The 19,658-nt window shown below is 41.2% G+C and overlaps 1 protein-coding gene across 1 annotated transcript; it reads left to right on the plus strand.

Annotated features, from left to right (window-relative positions):
- The first annotated feature begins 989 nt into the window (after positions 1 to 989).
- fam83c (family with sequence similarity 83 member C) lies at positions 990 to 15,260 on the plus strand. Its single transcript, XM_008408262.3, has 5 exons — positions 990 to 1,883; positions 6,564 to 6,731; positions 7,252 to 7,376; positions 12,443 to 12,676; positions 14,144 to 15,260. Exons 1-5 carry the CDS (start codon positions 1,386 to 1,388, stop codon positions 14,922 to 14,924), a joined length of 1,806 nt encoding a protein of 601 aa, XP_008406484.2. The 5' UTR covers positions 990 to 1,385; the 3' UTR covers positions 14,925 to 15,260.
- The last annotated feature ends 4,398 nt before the right edge of the window (positions 15,261 to 19,658 follow it).

The raw sequence follows: 19,658 nt of genomic DNA on the forward strand, positions 1-19,658 counted from the left end.
AAACGTAACACAAAATTACACGATTCACTACAAAGTTATGTTAAATAACTAATAAAGCACCAACTATTCCGTCTGGATGATGACAAAATAGGAATAAAAACCTGCAAAACCAGAAACAGGCTGATGAAAATGTGTGAAATTAACTGAAATATGACATAAAACAACAAAATAACATCGAATAAAAATGCTCTCCCCGAGGTGTAACTTGTTACATTTACTCTGTTACACATACTTGAGTAATTATTTTGGAATTAAGGACAGCAGTTTAACTACACCATACTTTTGACTTTTGTTGAATAATATTTGTTTATCCACTGATAGCAGCTTCACAGAATAAAGAATCAACATGTTTTTACCATAAAACCACCAGGAACAGACCAACAGTTAAAATCAGAGTGAGACATCTTGTTTCAACAGCAGCTTTGTTGTTCTGATTAATTATTTCCTGATGAGCCGTTTGGGGATCAAGATAATACAGAAAACTATATGAATTAATCACAGGAAGTACTTTACCCTGTTTTATCACCTGCTGTATACTAATTACCTGCTGTGGGATTAATTTAAAAATGTATATGTTGAAAAAAATATTTAGAAAATTACTTCTTGTGAATATGTTTTTATTTGTATTGTTTTTATTAGTTAAATACCAGAATTCAAACTTAATTTTAATTTTTTTCAGTCTGATTACGTAATTTTTAAATATTAAGTCAGATGTTAATTGAGTAATTTCTTGGACGACTTCTTTTGACTTTTAATTGATTAAATATGTCAAACTCTTTAGATTACCTCGGATTTATTTGAACATTTAAATTCAAATAAACTGGGAATGACGAGAAATAAAAACACTCTGACAGTTTACATGAAGTAAAATTAGTATTTTCTTCGATATTTGCTTCATTTTCACCCATTATGGCTTTTAGTTTTTGTTTATTTTTATTTTTTTAATCACCAGCAGCTTTATTTTGAAATCTCTGACCAGACGTGGGCTACTTGTTGTGAGCTGGTTGGCTTGGTAACGGTCGGAGGGGGAGGAGCCTGATGGCGGAGCAGCCAATGAGAGGACAGACTGCAACAGGTGAGCAGAAGACACACACCTGACCCCCGGCTGCTGCAACACAACACCGCGCAGAAGAAGCGGCCGCGGCTCGGAGAGGCGACATCCTGACGGACAGGGCCGGGAACCAGAGAAGCCGGGACCATTTCAGCGCCCCGAACAGAACCAAACTGTCTTTTACTCTCTTTAATCTGGAGGCAGGTCGGTGCGGATTATTGATCAGATTTAATCCGCTTTCTGCTTTAAAAATAGCGGCGATGCTTCAGGACTCCCAGCGCAGCAGCGACTAGTTCCAGGTTCCAGGTCGATAGTCTCCCAGTCCGGCAGCACCATGATCAGCTCCGAGGGCCTGCGGCCGGCCCCCGGCGGCAGGAAGCCGCTGGGGAAGCTCGCTTCCCGGCTGGAGGAGGTGAAGAACCCGTGGAGGGAGGGCTCCAAGCTGGAGCTGAGCCACAACGAGGCGGCGCGGCTGGCCACGGACGCGCTGCTGGAGCACGGGGAGAAGGAGTACCGGCGGGTCCTGGCCGAGGAGCGGGAGCTCAACTTCCTGTCGCCGCTGGAGATCCGCTACATCAGCCAGCATGCCGCCAGCAAGACCTCCGACTCCGACAGCGGCGACCGGGACGACGGGGACGCGGACGCCGTGTCCGAGCTGACCTCCGGGACTTACTTCCCCATGATGTCCGACGACGAGCCGCCGATGCTGGAGCTGGGCTGGCCCGAGACCCCGGTGCGGTTCGGACCGTCGGAGACCCAGATCTACTTCCAGAGGGACAAAACTCACAACATCAAGGACCTGATCCGGTCCATGATCAACAAGGCCAAGAAGGTGAGGAGATCCGGCTTAACTATTTACATTTACTCAATGAAATTTACTCGAGTAACTTTTTGTAAGAAATGTTCCTTTATCAGTATTTTTACTACTTTTTACTTGAGTCACCAGACACTCCTGCAGTTTTTATTAAACTTTCATAAGTTTTAAGCCTAATATTGTTATTTTCTGTTATTTACATGAATTATTGTCATTTTGTCCTTAAAATACCAAATTTTACACTAAACTTCATATATTGGTCCATCTGATAATGTTATTTTTAAATGATTGATAATTTGATCTGTTACTCAGTACTTGAGTACTTTTTACCAAATACTTTTTTTTACTCTTACTGGAGTTATTTATTGGATGCTACTGTTTACTTTAACCTGAGTAAAAATATGTAGAAGTAGTTCTGCTGATATTTGAGTAAAGTTTTGGTTTCCATCTGTGGATCGAACCCTATTGAGATCCTTTATCCCTAAAACAGTTAGTTACAAAAACACAGCATAGTATCAATAACAGCATTAAATAAATCCATTTTTTTTATTTTTTCAATTTCAAACAGGTTTTTAAAAACAATAAGTCATCAGTATGACAGAGAAAATACGTTCACGCATAACCAAGAACAGAATAATAAGCTTAAAACTACGTCTCTGTTTGAAAAGCAATAGGAGCGAAAACCCGTTTAATCCTGTCCATAACTTAAACACTGGCATACAGATATAGCCTATAGATAAATGCAGAAATGTATGTAGTTTGTATTTTCTTTTCATCAAAATGTTTTCATCAAGAAATGCTTGCATATTTTCTGTGTTTTCCTTAAACATGCGTTTTAAGGAAAATGAAAAACAAAGCACCCGTATTTCTGCTTTAATCTTTAATTATGTCAGTATTGTTCCTCCATATATGCTGTGACATAAAAGTGGATCAATAATTTAATCAGCTGCAGATCTGAGAGATTATCTCTGATTAATGATCCGTAGTTTAATCTAATCCGATGATGGATTCGGCTTCAGGTGGGCAGATTTCCTGACCCAGGTTAGAACCAGAACCAGAACCAGAACCAGTCTGCACTCTTCCAGTGAAAACAGACTCTCTTCATTTCCAATTCAAATGTTCCCCCCCCCCCTCTCTCTCTCTCTCTCTCTCTCTGAGGCTGTTGCTCAGCCCAAAATGCTGTGTTTGCGCTGCGTTGTGTTTGCAGACCAGTGGGTCACAGATGGTTTCAGTTCTGTTGCGTCCAGAGTCTCTGACGGCCGCAGAGCTGCAAATATAGAGTCTATGTAGAGCGGCGCTTCTAGATAAGCTCTCCGGTCTGATGACGTCGCGGCGCAGGTAGACATGCTGCCAGAGGAAACTCTGTTTCCTCCAGCTGGCTGCGTTAATTCGTCTCCAGAGCCGACAGGCCCGGGCCGGCCGGCCCTGCCCCCACCTGTTGCCATGTTGGTTCAGCTCTTATTGGGTCCTGAACCAGAGGCCAGCAGCTGAGCCCGGATCAATGACCTCAGTCCAAACTGACCTGGAGAAACACTCAGGAGGTTGAACTTGATGTTGGTTTCTGTCTGAAAAAGCTTTTGTTTATTTTAGATCTTTTCAGTTTTCTTGCGTTTTTGAAGTTTTTTTTTTTAGTTTTAATCAATAAAGTTTATTTGTGTCTCACATTTCAGCAACAAGGAAATTGATTCAAAGTGCTTTTTGTTGTAAAAACACAAAAATAAAAACGCAGTCACCAATTTAAAAACAAACTTTACATTTCGTCAAATACCATCAAAAAATCATCAATGCTCATAAAAAATGTTGTTCAATTTTCCATTGATTGATTATGAATCAAAAGCAGCACCAGCTGGTCTTCAGTCCAGATTTAAAGGTGTTTCAGCTTGTTTGCAGTTTTATAGAAGTTTGTTCCAGATCTGTGATGCATAGAAGCTGAATGCTGCCTCTCCGTGTTTGGTCGGAGAGTTCTGGAAGGTTGATACCTTCCAGCAGATGTTTAACGAGTTTTGTGTTTTATAAACTACCTGAAGGATTTTAAGGCTAATTTGTGCTTTGAAATCCATCTTTGTTGTTTTCCTGCGTCTGAAGTTCCTTCTGCAGGTCAAAGGTCACGTTCCTGAAGCTAGCTTCTCCGTTTGCAGCCGCCTTGCGTGTCTGGATCTCCCAGCAGCTGGTTTTACGGGTTGAACTTGCAGGTTAAAGCTGTGTTAGTAAACCCAGAACCTGAGTCAGACGCCGGTGACTCGGTGGTGTTCAGGTCGTGTTTCTGTGTGACCTTTAACCTCCCTGACTGGTCTCTGTCTGGAGTTGTGAGCTGGTCCCAGATCAGCCTGGTCAGCTGCTCCGCTCGCAGACGCTGTGTTAGTCACTTCCTCTTCCTGCATCCGTAAGCAAAGGAGGTTCATGTGCAGAAATCCTTCAAACTGAGTATCTTCGCTGCTTTTTCAGACAATAAATGAACTTTGACCTCTTCTGAGACGTTCAGCTGCAGTAGGAAGCTGGCTTCAGGTCGGTCTCAGGTCATGATGTTTATTTCAACGACTGTAGAAGAGTTTAAACACTAAACCAGGATTGGTTTGACGCTTTCCTGACGCCTTTTAAAACATAACAATGTTTCCCTGTTAAAGCTTAAAGCAGAAAAGATTTTAAAGGTTTTCACCTCCTTTATGCTTGAAATCGTGTTGCGTTCACTGCTGCTCGGAAATAAAGATTTGTTTCCACGACACATTTTTCTTCTGCAATTCACTGAACAAAATGAGTTGATAAATCTCATAAATTGTTTTTTTTGAAGCTCAGATTAACCTCTTTAAATGAAACACAAACTTTGGAGACGTCACTTTTTGTTTTTATGTTAAATGCAGCAGAAACTTCAGTTGTTTTTAAAGAATCAACTCATAAAACAAACCAGTTTTTATTAATATGGTGAAGTTTATGTAATTTATGAGGTTTATCCACTAATATTAATATTTATCTTCCATTTTAACATCATAAAAATGTCTCTGCTTCAGTGAAACATCCCACAATCCTTTGCTGCATCCCTGTCATGTGACCAGCCCCATGATGAAAGTCGATTGTTTTACTTATGAGACCAATCACTAATAATCAGTGGGGGAAAACTGGGTAAAATAAAATATTACTGAGTTAAAAATGAAACTATTAGTGCTTTTCATGAGGTTTTGTCTCTGAAAATGTGAGAATATTTACCAAAAGGTTTAAAGCTGTAGATTAACGGTGGATGTTTGTTGAATCTTTTTGTTTTTGTTGGTTCCTGTCGGCTCTCTGGCCGCTTCAGGCCGTTTCCTCTCTCTTTGTTTTCTGGGTCTGAAGGAAATAACAAAGCAGAGGTGGGAGTGGGAGTGGGGGGTGGGGGTGTGGGAGGGGGAGGGGGGGGGTAAAGGAGGAAAATCCTCCAGGAAGTGAAATATTCAGCCTGCTGGTTCTGATGGAAGGGAGAATAAATCTTCTGCCTCCAGGTGATCAGAAACGATCGATAATCTCCTGGTTGGTCGTTTCTCAGAGGAACTGATTGTGGTTCTGGTTGACTGGTTGCTGACTGGTTGACTGATTGTTGACTGGTGGTTGACTGGTTGTTGACTGGTGGTTGACTGGTTGTTGACTGGTGGTTGACTGGTTGTTGACTTGTTGACTGGTTGTTGACTGGTTATTGACGCTGTCATCCGAGCTGTTCTCCATGGAAACTGTTGACTGGTTGACTGGTTGCTGACTGGTTGTTGACGCTGTCATCTGAGCTGTGCTCCATGGAAACTGTTGACTGGTTAACTGGTTGCTGACTGGTGGTTGACTGGTTGCTGACTGGTGGTTGACTGGTTGCTGACTGGTGGTTGACTGGTTGCTGACTGGTGGTTGACTGGTTGCTGACTGGTGGTTGACTGGTTGCTGACTGGTGACTGGTTGCTGACGCTGTCATCCGAGCTGTGCTCCATGGAAACTGTTGACTGGTTGACTGGTTGCTGACTGGTGGTTGACTGGTTGCTGACGCTGTCATCCGAGCTGTGCTCCATGGAAACTGTTTTCCCCACAGCGGAGCGGTTTGGCCCCTGGGGGCCCAGAAACCGGCTCATCAGGTTATAACGACATGTTCCTTCATAATATCCAAATATATTTCCCTTGAATTTAGGAGCTCAGAAACGATAAACAGGTTCTAATGAAACACTGGCTGCAGCTTCATTTGCAGATTGTTTTATAAACGCTCTGCTGATATTTAGTTTGGTGAGTAATAAAGTTGGAAACCTGGTGATTCAGATTCTCGTCTCTTTACAGAATAAAACGGGTTTTTTTATCTGAGGGAAGATTTGTTGTAAAAGTTGGAATAATTTGGGTCATGAAAGCAGGAAGTTGAATATTTACCCAGTTTGGACCAAGATTCATCTGTCAGAGCAGATCCAGATCATCAACCCTCCACCACCGTGCTTTACAGTAAATAAGATGGATTTCTGCAAACATTGTGCTGATATTATTATTATTGTTATTATTATTGTAAATATTGTAGTGATAAGAGCGATGATACTCCAGCTCAACGTTAAAACTTTCCTCTGCTCAGTTTTTTGTCTGAAACTGAGTAAAAACGATCTGAAGTTGAAAGTTAATCTCTCTCTGGAGTTTTCTGTGAAGGAAACCTCTGAGGTCCGGATCAGGACCGGCACCATCCGAAACCACGGCTGACTCCCGCTGTCTCTACAGGTCATCGCCGTGGTGATGGACATCTTCACCGACGTGGACCTGATGTGTGACCTGATGGAGGCGTCCAACAAGCGGCGAGTCCCCGTCTACATCCTGCTGGACGAGAAGAACCTGAGCTACTTCACGGACATGTGTGCGGCGCTGGACATTCAGAACTCTCACCTGAATGTGAGTGAAACGGGTCGGCACCTGGTGGTTGCGACCGCTCTCCTGAACCCAGATTGGTCAAACGCAGCTGCGTTCAGGAAGTGATTCTTTTGGAGCCGGCCTTTCACTCATGGTCTCCGTTTTGGGTTTTGCTAACTTGGTTGCTAACGGCCAAGTAAATTGGTGCTTTAGATTATATCTGGGATAAATAAATAAATTAGTGGAAGCTAAGTGTCGTCAAAGTTGGCAAAAACACTAAAGCGCTAAATGAAAAATTTGCTGGAGAAAAGCGGAAGATTTCCCAACACAACTTTTCAGTTATTCTGGTTCTGTTTATTCTGAAAAAACTAATGATGGCCACAAATCATCCACACCCCTGATCCCAGTGCGCTGCACTATTCCGGTGAAGTTTTGTGCTTTTCATTCCAGTTCTCTGCTTCTTTCTTTCCAAACTCCATAAACGCTGCCTCTCTGGTTGATCTTGTTGTCCTGTTTTTACGCTGAGAGCCATTATTTTACGTCCGTGTGTTGGTTTGTGCAGAACATGCGGGTTCGCAGCGTCTGCGGCGACACGTACTGCACCAGAGGCGGGAAGAAGTTCACCGGTCAGGTCCTGGAGAAGTTCATGATCATCGACTGCGAGGAGGTCATCGCCGGCTCCTACAGGTCAGCTGCTCTGTTTACACCCAGAACTTTTTCCAGTTGCCTTTAGTCTCTATGGCAACAAATAAACATGAGATTTAGGAACAATCACACCGGTTATCAGTCAGCCCTCCATTTTTAGCAGGAAAACAGGAAAGTTTGTCTGGAGCTGCTCCGTCCTGCAGCCTGACGTCTGCTTTGCATCTCGCTGATGAGCCGCACTGACACACAGGAAGCCTCAGATGAGTTTGCAAATTCTTGTGGCGAGGCTGATAAAGCCGACGTTGTGCAGCAGAGCCGTTCTCCTGAAGCTGCTGGTGGTTGAAACGGTTCCAGAAATATCCCGGTATCACCTGTAATTACAGCTGGAGATAAGAGAGAGCAACGGTCATCCAGTTTGAGCTCACGGTTTTCCCCTCCTGATCGTCTCTGAGTGAAACTCTGAGGGTTGAAATGCTTCTGCTTTAAATGAAGCAAACGGATGAAATGAACTGAAACAACCTTCAGTGTCGTCGTTGTGACCTGGTAAAGCTGCAGCCATCTTGTCCCGGTCCAGACTTAACAAGAACCCACTCAGAGTTCAGTTACTAAAACTGAATTGGTTCATGTTCATAGTTCCATACCTAAATATCCTGAACCAAGTTCAGGATATTGAACAAGTTCATTTTATGACAGCCTTAAAATAAAACATGTCAGCTAGCATTAGCAACCAGCTGACATCCTCTTCTGTTGCTCACGATCAGACATTTTCAGGTTTTAGTTGTTAGAAAGTTGAGCTAAAGGTTTCGAACCAAGTCGATAATTTTAGCTGGTTGAAGCGTAACGAGGTCGTGTTCCTCTCCTCTAAAATCCAGTTTGTTTAAACACGTTAGCTGACAAAGTCTGCGCTGATAGTTCAGCTAAAATTACCTCCAGAGCAGCGTTGGACGTGACAGAATGTGCTGAACTGTGACTTAATTCGTCTGGCAGTCCCTGCCTGCAGCAGGCTCTGCACCGTAAGCGCTGAAACTTTTTCCCTTTCCGACGGTCTGGATACAAACCTTCAGTTTAAATTATGTTAAAAACAAAGAGGGAGAAGTCGTAGTCCAGATTCTCACAGACGCTGATATGTGACGCAACTCAGATCTTACAGGTTTTCCACAAAATAAGCTAATGTTTGTGGGAAACGTTTCTCGGTTTGGATTTTTCGTTTTCAGTCGGAGCTTCTTTCACGTTAAGCTCATTAAGCATAAAACACCATAAAGCTCTCTGAAGACGCTCATAATCCTGGACGGTGGCGTATTTTTGGTTCAGATGAAGTTTCTGCGTGAAGTTGTGGTTCTAAAAGGAGCCGTTGTGAATGTTCCCAGGCAGAAACGTGGTGTCGGCTCTGCTGTCAGTTACTCATCATCCTCAGCTCAGACTGAGCTCCATTGTCTCCAGGCGTCCGTCCAAACTGTGTTATTGTCTCTTTTGTTGTGTGCAGAGACTTTCCTGCTCACATCGTGAGGACTTGACTTCCTGTCATGGACAAACTGTGCGACCCGGTGAGGAAACGGGTTCGGTTTTAGAGTGCAATCCGGGCTCGGTGCGTAGCGACGTCCCCTGAAGCGATGCCGAGGGCGTCTGAGTGTAAAATAGCCGTGAAGCTGAGACTTTGTTTTTACCAAGCTGTTGTCACAGATCAGCTCAGAGGAAGTGTTGATCATTACTGCTTGTACTTGATGGTGTAATTATAACTCCTGCCACAGCTTGTAAAACCCCAGGCTGTCACTATGAGGGAGCAGAAAGTTTGCTTGGAGTTTGAAGGCGACGGATCTGTGGTGCTGCAGGTCGAGACAGGAACCGATGAGAGTTTATTGGTTCTTTATCGATTCTCATTGAGTTAGGAAATTAACTTTTTAATTCAAAATATGCGCCATGTTGTTTTGATTCTAACTAAATAAAAACTTGCTTAATCAATAAGAATCCCTCTGCATACATTTTAACATGAAATGCAACTTTCTGCACATCCACAGTTTTTGTGTTTTTAGCGTAATAAGCGAACCTGGTCAGAAAATATATTCAGATTTATTGAATATGATTGTAACTGTTAGCGTGAGATGTGGATCATTCATGCAGAATGGCTCTAACATTAATGCAGTAACCAGGATGCCTGTGCTCTAAGCTCCACCCCCTTGAGATTCACCACCACTGCTAAGCAACGGATCAAACTCACTCGTTCAAATCGGTTGCATGCTGAGCGGTTTGAGGATGTTGGAGGCATTTCCTCCTTTTATTGCAATTCACTGAACAAAATGAGTTGATAAATCTCATAAATTGTTTTTTTGAAGCTCAGATTAACCTCTTTAAATGAAACAAACTTTGGAGACGTCACTTTTTGTTTTTATGTTAAATGCAGCAGAAACTTCAGTTGTTTTTAAAGAATCAACTCATAAAACAAACCAGTTTTTATTAAGATGGTGAAGTTTATGTAATTTATGAGGTTTATCCACTAATATTAATATTTATCTTCCATTTTAACATCATAAAAATGTCTCTGCTTCAGTGAAACATCCCACAATCCTTTGCTGCATCCCTGTCACATGACCAGCCCCATGATGAAAATTGATTGTTTTACTAATGAGACCAATCACTAATAATCAGTGGGGGAAAAATGAGTAAAATTACTGAGTTAAAAATGAAACTATTAGTGCTTTTCATGAGGTTTTGTCTCTGAAAATGTGTGAGAATATTTACCAAAAGGTTTAAAGCTGTAGATTAACGGTGGATGTTTGTTGAATCTTTTTGTTTTTGTTGGTTCCTGTCGGTAGTTTTATTGCTATAAAAGGAGGAAATGTGTGAAATATAAACATTTCGTGCAGCGTTCCTGCCGTGACGCCATTTTGGATATTTTCTAAAGCAAAACACGGAGCGCGGAAACCTCACACGTTACGGGAACCGTTAACGATTCGGAACTACTCAGAACCGTTTCTGTTCAGGAACCGGTTCACTGGCTGCAGGTGTGGGTCGGGTCGGGTCGGGTCGGATCAGCTGCTCTGCTGACTCTGGAATGAAGACAACAAACTGTTGAAAACATTTCAGTCAGGTCTCATCTGCACCACACCTTCCTCCAGCTGAGCTTCCTGCAACCCGCAGCTCATCAAATTAGACATCAACTTGCATCAGTTCTAAATGTTTAATAATAAATAGATTAATAAAAACAAAAACAAAGGTTATTTTATCTATATTTTCAGTATGTTTTAGTTAGTTTTATAAATGCACAATGTAGTAGTTCCCCCCATTAATTACAGTTTTTATTTCACAAAATGCTTTGTTATTTTGTTTGTAAACTACAGTAACATCAGTTTCGACTACATGCCAATTTTTCTGCTGCTATTGACTTTAAGGACTTAACATTAACTTCCTGCTCATCTGTCGAAGCCAGGACAGCTGCCATGTTAACGAGAAAATGGTGGTCGTAATGTTTTGCCTGATTGATGTTTATCTGCTGCATGTTTTTTTTTCCTGGGTAAAGATGCAGATTATGATCCCAAGGCGAACAAAAGCAGAATAAAAGGAAAATCCTGAGATTCGTCATTAGTAATTCATCAACATGTTTATTAGCCAATCTGCTAACTGGAAACTTATATAAAATGTTCCAGGAAGTCTTATCATAACTATGCCAAACTTGTTTTATAAGTTTATGGCTCTGTTGATAAAGCAGCAGAGTGAAGCGATGTAAGAGTTTTATGGTCGCGGCGGTTCCTTCTGAGGAACCGTCATGGCGGACGGCGAGTCGCTGCTCAGCAGGTTCCTCAACTTCTCTGTTTATTTTCCTGCCCAGCAAGTTCAGCAACTTTCACATTCACATCTGAGGAAAAAATGATTTCTGCTGTTTCCTATGACTAACAATAATAAAGAAGATAAAGCTTCTGAAACCAGCTGAAGGGTTGGTTTAACAGATGAGAGGGATGCTGCCGACTGAGAGGGAAAACTGCCTGGAAAAGGTTTTATAGACATAAAAAACTCCCCAAATATGATGTTTTACATCATCATTTATTTATTTAATCAGCTGTAAGCGGGACATAATTCTCCGAATACAGAGAGAAATGGCTACATGGCTAAGAAGCTGTCTGGCTAGCTAGCTAGCTCCTGCTGTTAGCCATATAGCTAGCTTCTGCAGTTAGCTATATAGCTAACTATCCCTACTTCTTTTTTAATCTGATTTATTTTAGAGATTTTGATTGCTCTCTTTAAAAACTTGAAGTACATATAATTCAGTATTTTTTTATTCAAATAGAAATGAACTGATTCTATTTTTTTTAAACTGTATTCTTTGGAGAAAAATGCCCTTTTTGCATTTTATTTTATTAAAGATTCAACGTAAATCAAAAGCTAATCATTTCAAAATTCTTAAAATATGTATTCTTGTTTTCTGTTCTAATTTATTATAATTATATAATTTTTATTCTGGTTTAAAACCTAAAGTTTTTCCTGTAATTCAAGCAAATGAACAATTTGAAAAGATAAAAGTAATAAATTTTTTTGGAATTCTCCAATATATTTTACCAATAACCAGTATTCAGTTTACAATTGTTCATATCTACCAGGGATGATGTGGTTTTAATAGTTACATAATCACTTTTCCATTAATCACCTTTATGCTTTCAGGCTGAATTATAATGACATCAGATCCAAAATCTTGATTAATTCTGATGCAACAGAACCGAATTTCCAGATCGAAGGTTTTAAATCTGAGTGTTGAGTGAATGTGTCTGGATGTAATCGGCTGTCGTTGCTCCAGCCAGATGAAGGTCGGCTGGACGCCGAACGAACCGATGAATCACAGCCGTGACTCATCGTCTGCCAGGAAACGGTTAACTCTGGTTATCAGCTGGAGGTGGAGGGAGATCATTTACACCTGATGGATGCTCAGTGCGTTTTATCATTCCTGCACGTATAATTTTATAGTCCTGATGGAACCGACCCGAGTTAATGGCTTCACGCCGGAACCCAACCCTGATTTGTTACCAAAGCAGTCAGACGCTCCTACCTGAGGTCATCTGAGGAAAACGTTTTCATCTTGTAGGTGATGAAACATCCTGACTTCCTGTCGTCTCTCCCTGCAGCTTCACCTGGCTGTCGGCGCAGGTGCACAGCAACATGGTGATGCATTTCTCAGGTTTCATCACCGACAGCTTCGATCGGGAGTTTCGCTGCCTGTACGCCGACTCGCAGATCATCGACAGGTTCAACCCAGAAGACGAAGAGATGCCTTATTATCCGTCGTACCAGACCTACCAGGCCCCTGTGATAGGCCTGGGGCTCGGCGGGCCCCTGGGTCTGGATCTGCACTCCGACAGGTAGGAACCACGTGTCCAACACCATCAAATACATCAAGGAGAATCGTTTTATTAATACATGTTTCCAGAGGTCATGAAAGGTCAACCAGCCTCCAGAATCGGTGTCAGCTGACTTGACTCTGATTGTGCAGCAAAAATATCTGTTTGTGCTGCTTTTGTTTTGAAGATATTAATGAAAGTTTAAAGGTCAGCCAGCCCCCCCACATCACCCAAATCTAATTACATTTTTATTAACATATTTAAAATGATAGCAGCACAAAGAAAAGGTTTTTGCTGCACAAACATTTGACACCAATTTCATTAGATCTGAAGAAGGAGCCAGGGGAACCAGGTCTTGTTGTTCATCTGCAGGGATCTGCTTTTTTATTCTGTTTAATTATTCCAACCACAATCTGAAGCGGAAAAATGTACAGATGATTCACACCGAGCGGGAAGGAAACCTTAAACAGAACAACTTCCTGCTTCATCTCAGTATAAGCTGCATCTTTACCACCTTATTCACAACAGTTTCGTTTTCTGCTCTTCTGTTTGCTCACATAAACTATATTTTAATGTCATCAAACTCTCATGTTTTAGTTGCCAGAAGGCAGAATGAGAATTTCATGAGAGAAATGAAGGATCCATTTGGTCTAAATGTTTAATTACAGAGTTAGGAGTGTAAACGAGCACTAAGCTGTGACTTCGTTCCTCCATTTTCTCTGCACACTGCCACTCCCTGCCTGCAGCAGGTTCTGCAGAGTAGCAACAGGAACGAGAATCTGTTCTCAGGGTTATAGCTGGACTTTCTTAATGGTACCAGAGAGGAGTTGAAACATTAACATGTCAGGAGGACCGGGTCCATAAGACCGAGCTGAAATGTTGGTGATCCGTTTACAGCTGTTGTTCCCAGACTGAGTTTAATGACGGCACGTTTTGCTCAGTTCAGGTTTGTCATGTAAAAACCAGGTCATTCGGTTCAAAGTTCTCCAAAAAGTCAACAAACTAATTCATCTGAGTTTATTTGTGCACGAGGCTGTCGCTTTACGCCAGTCTAACTGACCAAGTTTGAGCTTTTCCACCAAAGTGGGCGGAGCTAAACCTGTTTTATGATTTATCGTTTTTCTCTCTTTCTACCATAAACTGGATGGTAAAGTTTTCAGCCTGGAGTTTTGGTCTCAGTTAAACCTTTTTTTATAACTCATGTTATTTATTTCTGTTGTTTTGTTTATTTATTTTGGATATTTAAGTTGTCTTCCAGTTCCAGTTTTTAAAATTTAAAGTTTGCTGATCTTTGAGAATGTGTTCTTGCACTATATGCATTTAAAATGGTCTCAAAACAACAATATTGTCGTTTTTCACAATAACGTCTGGGCAAAATGAGTTATTGTGACGGGTCTGGTAGTGTATCCGTTTTTAAAGAACCGGGTCGGTACCGGTACCGTCTCTGTTTCTGTTCCTTGTTGATCCCGACTGTCTTTCCTCCTGCAGGCAACGGGACCGGAGTTGCTCTGAAAACTCCAGCAGCCAATCAAGTAACAGCGTTTCCAGCGTTAAGGTTGCTCCGGGAATGACCTCCAACAACGTCTACAAGGTCACTCAGGGTCATGACAAGAAGGAACCCGCCGGCTCGTCTCTGCAAAGCCCAGAGAGGAGAGTCGGTGGGCTGAGGGTGGGAGGCCCGGGAGTCCGTGGTTCTCCCAACGGCGGAACCGGTCACAACCTGATCACCGACCGCCAACTGCCGATCTACGGCCAGCCAACGGGCATCGAGTGGAACAAACCCAGCTCAGCCGAACTCTTGCGGGCAAACATTGGTGGCACTTCCACCAAATTTCAGGGGTTGGGTTTGTACGACCACAAGCCCACCTTGTTTCAAAGTTCTCCAAACACAAACCTGAACCTTAAGATCCAGACGCCGTCGCCCGTCAACGAGCCCAAACTGCCCCCGAAGCAGAGGACGCCCAGCGGCCAGTTCCTCAACATGATGTCCGACAAGCTGCTCTTCTCCTCCAAAGACAAGGAAACCTTCAACTTCCGGCGGTCTCCGTCCCCGCTGAACTCCTCGCCCTGGGGCGGGCCAGAACTCTCCCAGCCAGAGCCGGAGAGCCAGCAGAGCCCGCCGCCGCCGATGTCTCCGCCGGGCCACATGAGCCGCCAGGACCAGAAGCGGATGACGCTGGGCCACAGCAAGCTGGACCTGGTCAACCACTACAACAAGCTGAAGACGAAGCAGGTTTACAGCCGCTTTGAGCTGAAGAGCAAAAACTGAAGGACCGTCTGCGTCCTGCCGCACCGTTCAGACTCAGAGGAGTTTTCTGAACCTTTCTGTTAACGTTTTACTTCTTTATTATCTTCCACAGCAGGAAAACTCACTGAGTCGGCCGTTTTGGCTCTGAGATACTGTTCAGTTTCCCTCCTGAACCGTTTCGCCTCTTCATGGAAATAAGGACCAACTGTTGGTTTCAACAGGGTGTTCAAAGTGCGGCCCAGGGGCCATTTGCAGCCCTCTGAGTGATTTTGTGGCCCCCAACCTCAATCCAAGCATGGACACTTTTTCATCTTGTAGAGCAAGTTTTTAACAAGTTTTTTTTTTTTTTTTTTTTTACAGATACATAACATAAAAATATGAGGTACAAAAAATAGATTCTCTTATATTATCAAGCTTTTTGCATTTGTTTTACCTTTGCAGTAACTAGAAACACAAACATTGATCCACTTTTACCCAAATGCGAAGCATTCGGCCCAAATAGGAAAACAATCAGACTTTAAAAGTCTGAAACTGTCTTATGATGATGCAATAAAGCAAAACCTTCCATGTTTTGTCTCTAAATTATTAATGAACAGATGCGTTTAAAAAAGGCTCCAGAAGTTTGTTTTGAAATACTTTTGCAGCCTCCAAGTGTTGGAAAATGTTTGGACACCAGAGGTTGAAGGAGATTTTTCTGTATTTGGATTATTTTATATGTTTATTCTCTAGAAAAATAATCTGTTAATCATAATTTACTGTTAACTCAGCTCTGGAAACAGGAGGGCGTAGCAACGAGCTAACACTGGATTAACGCTCCAGGAACGCTTTTCTCTAGATGTTGTAAATAAATCTTATGATGATTTCACTGTATAAAGATTTTATTTTAAAACTTATTTTAACTGCCCCTCCTCCAAATGTTACCAGCAACCTGAATTCAAGATATTTTAAAGTCTTGAAATCTTCCAGAAGTCAGGTCATTTAAATGAGTTTGGTTGAAATCGTTACTTATTATGTTTTATTAAAGCAGGATGCACTGTAAAACATTCCACGGTTGAAACCGGCACAAAGAATTATTCTGAGAATAAAGTCATAATATTAGGATTAAGCCATAAATCCCTAAGTTATAACAACACAAAAAACTTTGTAATACAATAATAAAGTTGACAGAATTAAATTTTATAAAAACTCCTAAATGAAAAATAATTAACATTTAAAATGAAAAATGTTGAACATGTTGAGAAGTTACGTTTGGTATCGGTTTTACAAATTAGAAAATAATCTTTTATCACATCAGCATCAAGTTATTGGTGTTTGGAAAGAACCAGCTGGACCTGCTGAGCTGCTTCCATCACATCCTGATAACTTTATCACTTTTTTCTCATAATTTCTCATCTTCATTCTGCTGATTTCATGACTTTATTCCCATAATTAAAAATCCCCAAAGCTCCTCTTCAGTTTGAGGCTGGAAGCTAAGAGGCACAAAGATTCCCAAGTTTATTTTTTATTTTTCTCAAATTATATTTTATTAAATTTCAGCAGCAGCCAATTATCCGTTCCAGCATAAATCTTACTAATTTAACAGGAAGCAAAAACAAATCTAGTAGGTTGCAGCATCAGCGTGTCGCCCTGACACAGAAATAGAAAAATGATTTAAAAAGAAAAAAATATTTACCACAATTAGCAATTGTACCAATTAACTTCATCACCGCACTAGAAGTTGAGAGGTTTTCAAATTGAAGTGTCTGGAGGAGGTTTTTATCGCTCAGCGTCTGTATCCCATAATTCCTTGCTTCTGTCTGTAACACCTGAGGTCGTTCACCTGTAGCGTCTCCATGTTTCCTCCTCCTTTACACAGAAGGAAGCAGGAAGGAAATGAGGAGCTTTCAGTGTCTGAAACAAATCGCTTCTTCAGCTGCATGAAGCTTTCCAGCATCTTCTTTTCCCAACTTACAGAAAAACCCTGTTGGGGCCTCGGAGCGTCGGGATAAGAACCGTTCACTGGCTTCTGAACGAATCCCACTCAGTTTGCTGATTGATCTGGTTATTTTTATTATCATTAACTGTTTTATTTTTATGTGCGCGATGTGGAACCAGAAATCAAACTTATTCTGCAGTTTTCTCGGTTGTGATCATAGTTTCCTGGTAACTTGTGCCTTGATCATCCTGCCTTAAGGTTTACAGCCACGGTTCTGACCAGCTCTGTCTCTGACCGCCCGGTCGGGTCCAGACTCGAGGTTTCCTCCTGGAACCAGCCACCTTTCTGACCAGCTCTGTCTCTGACCGCCCGGTCGGGTCCAGACTCGAGGTTTCCTCCTGGAACCAGCCACGGTTCTGACCAGCTCTGTCTCTGACCGCCCGGTCGGGTCCAGACTCGAGGTTTCCTCCTGGAACCAGCCACCTTTCTGACCAGCTCTGTCTCTGACCGCCCGGTCGGGTCCAGACTCGAGGTTTCCTCCTGGACCCAGCCACGGTTCTGACCAGCTCTGTCTCTGACCGCCCGGTCGGGTCCAGACTCGGCGCAGCAGCACCAGCGGAATGGACCTGACGGTTTCAGGACCTTCTCTCTCCCAGCAGCTCTGCTGTGATGTTGTATAAAACGCTGGTTTCACTGCGTCGCTCCTCAAATCTCCTTTTATATCCAGATTTGTATAAAACTTGTTGAACTGTTTCTACCTGGAAGGATTGAAACATCGTCAGCCGGAACATCAGGGCTTTAACCTCGGCGTCGAGCAATAAGGAATGATGTTGATCATGTTTTGTGTTTGTTTACGACCTTTTTTTTTGTAATTATTGTTTTTTTCTTCCTTTATCAGTTGAAATGTGTCAGAATGTGCAGCCGTCAGTTTACCTGCAGTTTGTCCTGTTTGGCTGAATAATCTGTTTATTGTACATATAGAAAGATTTCTGATTATTTTGTGTTGAACAATTATTATTAATGGAAAAATGTGAACTTTTAGCTTTTGTTAAAGTTGGTTTTCTTTTTTAAGATGAATAAATTTGAATAAAAACAAAAAGCTGATGAGTGTTGGGCTCATTTTTTGCGTCTTTGGACTCCAGTTCTTTGTTCTTCTAGCTTTTGGAGCCACTTCCTGCTCAAACTGACATATTCGGGGTTTTTTATGCAGATCTGCCATGAAACCTGCAGGTTCTGCTGCTGACGGGTTCCAGGTTTTACATTTGGACCCGTCTTTGTCGGTTCTGGTCTCAGTATTCCTCCCCGAACCTCAGAATGTATGTTTTCCTGTCAGGAAGATCAGATCAGGAACAATGAGCAGCGAGTCCCAAAGCTGACGGAACAATGAAACGGGCCGAAACGGGTCAAAGGTTATTACAGCTCTGGGTTTTTTATTTTAGGTTAGTTTTATTTAGTTCTGGCCAGTTTAGTTAGTTTTTAGAGTGTCTGCCAGTTTTTATTAGTTAAATGTTTAGTTATAGTTCAGTTTTTATTAGTTGTTTTCAGAGTTGGATGGCAGTTCGTTACATTTACTTGAGTAACGTTTTGGGGAAAGTTTATTTTTAGGAGTATTTTTACTATGATTTATTTATTTTTTGCCTTATTTTGTTTTGTTATTTTGTCAGTACTATTTGCATTAATTATTTGCATTTTGGTCTTTAAAATACCATCATTTACACATAACATATTTTTGTAATTTTTAAATATTGATTTTAGGATGTTTTGATCAGTTACTTGGGACTAAAGTAGACATTTTACCAAATATTTTCTTACTTTTGAGTAAAATTATGTTGAAGTTGTTCTTTTCTTAATTCCTTCATACCGACGGCTTAACGCCAGAACCCGACCTGAGCTTCAGAACCACAGAGTCCAGATGGAGACTCATGTCTAAATCCAAAGAACTCTGATCAAACGATAAATACATAAAATAATCAAAGATTAAGTAATTTTATTATGAAGTATTTTTATTCTTACTTCAGTAAAACTTCTGTATTTTCTACCCACTGAATAAAACACAAATGTGTTTTAACCAAAAGCTCACCAGACCTGCAGTTTTCATAAACTTTATTTTGAAAAAATAAAAAAAGATTCAGGATTTTTTTTTTTTTTTGCCTTATTTTGTTTTGTTATTTTGTCAGTACTATTAGCATTAATTATTTGCATTTTGGTCTTTAAAATACCATCATTTACACATAGCTTTATATTTTTGTAATTTTTAAATATTGATTTTAGGATGTTTTGATCAGTTACTCGGGACTAAAGTAGACATTTTACCAAATATTTTCTTACTTTGAGCAAAATTATGTTGAAGTTGTTCTTTTCTTAATTGAGTACAATATTCTGATACTTTGTCCACCTCTGGTTATGATAGTTTTTAATAATTTGGTTAATATTTAGGTGCAGAACTCAACAAATATTGAATTGTGATCATTTATAAATCAATTGGGTAATGAATACTTAACAGAAGATGCCACTTACAAAATATATGTTACATTTTTGTTGAACAACCAACTGACTGGGGTTTTCTCTCAGCTTTTTATTATTTATTAAACATTTTGAACAATTGATTCAAAATGATAAGTTCAGTTTTTTTAGACATCAGGAGCTGTCCACGGTGTTTGATTTTCATCAATTTGAAGGTTTTTCTCCCAACATTTGCTGTTGGCATTTGGTGTAACTTTTACCAGTTAAACCAGTTACCAGTTAAATTGCAGTTAGGGCAAATAACTGCAATTTGCCGTTATTTGCCGTAATTTGCCGTGATTTGCCGTTATTTGCCGTAATTTGCCGTGATTTGCCGT

The sequence above is a fragment of the Poecilia reticulata genome, chromosome 5 (assembly GCF_904066995.2).
Source record: "Poecilia reticulata chromosome 5, P_reticulata-male-v2, whole genome shotgun sequence".
Classification (NCBI taxonomy): Eukaryota; Metazoa; Chordata; class Actinopteri; order Cyprinodontiformes; family Poeciliidae; genus Poecilia; species Poecilia reticulata.

Bases quoted from the DNA above. Each gene is read 5' to 3' on its own strand.
- fam83c (XM_008408262.3), top strand. From the start codon at position 1,386: ATGATCAGCTCCGAGGGCCTGCGGCCGGCCCCCGGCGGCAGGAAGCCG. The intron at 1,884-6,563 runs GTGAGGAGATCC...CTGTCTCTACAG, and splicing joins TGATCAACAAGGCCAAGAAG to GTCATCGCCGTGGTGATGGA. The intron at 7,377-12,442 runs GTCAGCTGCTCT...CTCTCCCTGCAG, and splicing joins GTCATCGCCGGCTCCTACAG to CTTCACCTGGCTGTCGGCGC.